Source organism: Pantherophis guttatus, chromosome 14 (assembly GCF_059756535.1).
Source record: "Pantherophis guttatus breed Tessera chromosome 14, ASM5975653v1, whole genome shotgun sequence".
In the NCBI taxonomy this organism is placed as follows: Eukaryota; Metazoa; Chordata; class Lepidosauria; order Squamata; family Colubridae; genus Pantherophis; species Pantherophis guttatus.
In genome coordinates, this window is record NC_142076.1 from 22,962,873 (window position 1) to 22,964,714 (window position 1,842).

General features: G+C 55.0%; 1 protein-coding gene across 2 annotated transcripts; it reads left to right on the plus strand.

Moving 5' to 3' along the window:
* Window positions 1-7: 7 nt before the first annotated feature.
* Window positions 8-1,445, plus strand: SNRNP25 (small nuclear ribonucleoprotein U11/U12 subunit 25). 2 transcript variants are annotated; one of them, XR_015729899.1, is made up of 6 exons: window positions 8-145; window positions 221-317; window positions 393-498; window positions 586-660; window positions 775-1,064; window positions 1,327-1,445. XR_015729899.1 is itself a non-coding variant. In XM_034441379.2 (6 exons), exons 1-5 carry the CDS (start codon window positions 29-31, stop codon window positions 827-829), a joined length of 450 nt encoding a protein of 149 aa, XP_034297270.1. In that variant the 5' UTR covers window positions 8-28; the 3' UTR covers window positions 830-837; window positions 1,327-1,445. The 2 variants fall into 2 exon arrangements, 1 of the variants encoding a protein (XP_034297270.1); XM_034441379.2 differs by having other exon boundaries at window positions 775-837.
* The last annotated feature ends 397 nt before the right edge of the window (window positions 1,446-1,842 follow it).

The following is a 1,842-nucleotide window of genomic DNA, read 5'->3' on the forward strand; positions in this document are numbered from 1 at the left end:
CCGGCCGCGCGAGGATCCGGCCACGACGATGATGGAGGAGGAGGAGGAGGAGGAGGAGGAGGCGCACGCGGAGGCGGTGGCCCGCTGGCAGGCCGGCCTGGCGCAACTAGTCAGGGACCCGCTCCTTTGCGACCTCCCGGCGCAGGTCAGTGGCCGCGGGGGCGGGCGGGGGACGTCGTAGGCGGCGGCTTACGCGGCGCATGCGCGCTGTGTCCTGCAGGTGACCCCCGAGGAGATCTGCTCGCAGGTGGCGCTCGAGTATGGACAGGCGATGACGGTGCGCGTGCGCAGAGTCGACGCCTCAGAGGCGCCCATGCGTAAGTCGCGGGGGCGGGGGGCGGCGCGCCCCCTTGCGGCCGCCGCGGGGACACCCAGCTTTTCTCTCCCCGCAGCGGTGGTGGTGGTGCAGAGCGCGACCGTGCTGGAGCTCAAGAAGGCGCTGCGGCGGTTCGTGCAGCTGCGGCAGGAGCGGCAGGGCGGCGTGCGGCACATCAGCTGGTGAGTGCGGGCGCTGCGGACGAGCGGGGGGGGGGGAGGCGAGCTGGCTGGGGAGGCCCCGCTCATCGCCGCCCCGCTGCCCCGCAGGAGGCACGTCTGGCGCACCTACAGTCTGACCTTCGGCGGAGAGAAGCTGGCGGACGACCGCAAGAAGCTGCGGGAGTGAGTGGCTTCGCGGGGCGGGAGGGTGTCCGGGGAAGGTGCCGGGGGGCTTCTCGCCTTCTGGGGAGCCCCCATCGTCCCGAGGTGACCCTCGCCTGCCTCTGCCGCTTCTAGGTATGGGATCCGCAACCGGGATGAGGTCAGTTTTGTGAAAAAGCTCCGGCAATGAACTCCCAGGCAAGTCCAGCTTCTTGTCCCTTCCTTGGGCGGCTGCCGGCCTCGCGTGGCAATGTGGCTCTGCATCCGGACGATTGCTGGGGCTCCCAGGCAGGATTAATATTAGCCCCAAAGCCTTGGCAGTTGTGTTTGGTGAAGCTGTTTCCCACCTCCATCTTTTCAAAGTTAACGTTGCCTGATTTCGAGGGGGTCTTTGGGGTGCAGTAGTAAGCTTGCTTCATTAACAGGTAACCATCCTGGTGCTATTTGGGAATTTGTCTGAGCCCCTTTTGGGGTCTCTGAGTGGACTCAGGGCTGTGCACCGCCCTGAGTCCACTAGGAGAAGGGCGGGATATAAATTGTATAAATAATAATAATAATAATAATAATAAAAAAGGAGAAGGGGGGAGAAGAAGCCATATTTGCTTTGCTTCAGGGAAACCCCCAGAATTCCCCCCAAAACCCTCACTTCTGCACATATGGAACAACTGTCCTTTTTTTTTTAAACAGTGATCGAGAATCCACATTTGAAAAAGTGCTGGATCTTTTTCTGAACACGAAGATATCAATGAATCTGAAGCAAGTAATAGCCAGCCAGTAACATTAAAATTTCTTAAATTATAATAAAATACATTGAAAGTTTTTTCTATTAAATTACCACTCATCCAATTATATACACACACTCACACACACGTTACCTCTGCACTCAATTGTATAGTGTATAGCATCAGTAGAATATGAATCTACAACTGATACTGTCGGTTAACATTTTTCTTTGTACTTGATTGATTTCATGACATCATGTGATTGTCAACTCTTAGTGACCACATAGATTTTCTTCATGATGATCTAACATCTATACTTGTTACTGCTCCCTCTGTACACAGCCAGTCTTTCATTTTAAATGTTAGAATTCATCCAAGTTCAGTGTTTGCATGTTAGAAATGGAGTCAACACTGAATGAAGAACTGCTTTGGGAGGCACTTGGTCAGCAATCTCAATTTTGGCACAGATACACTCCGAAAC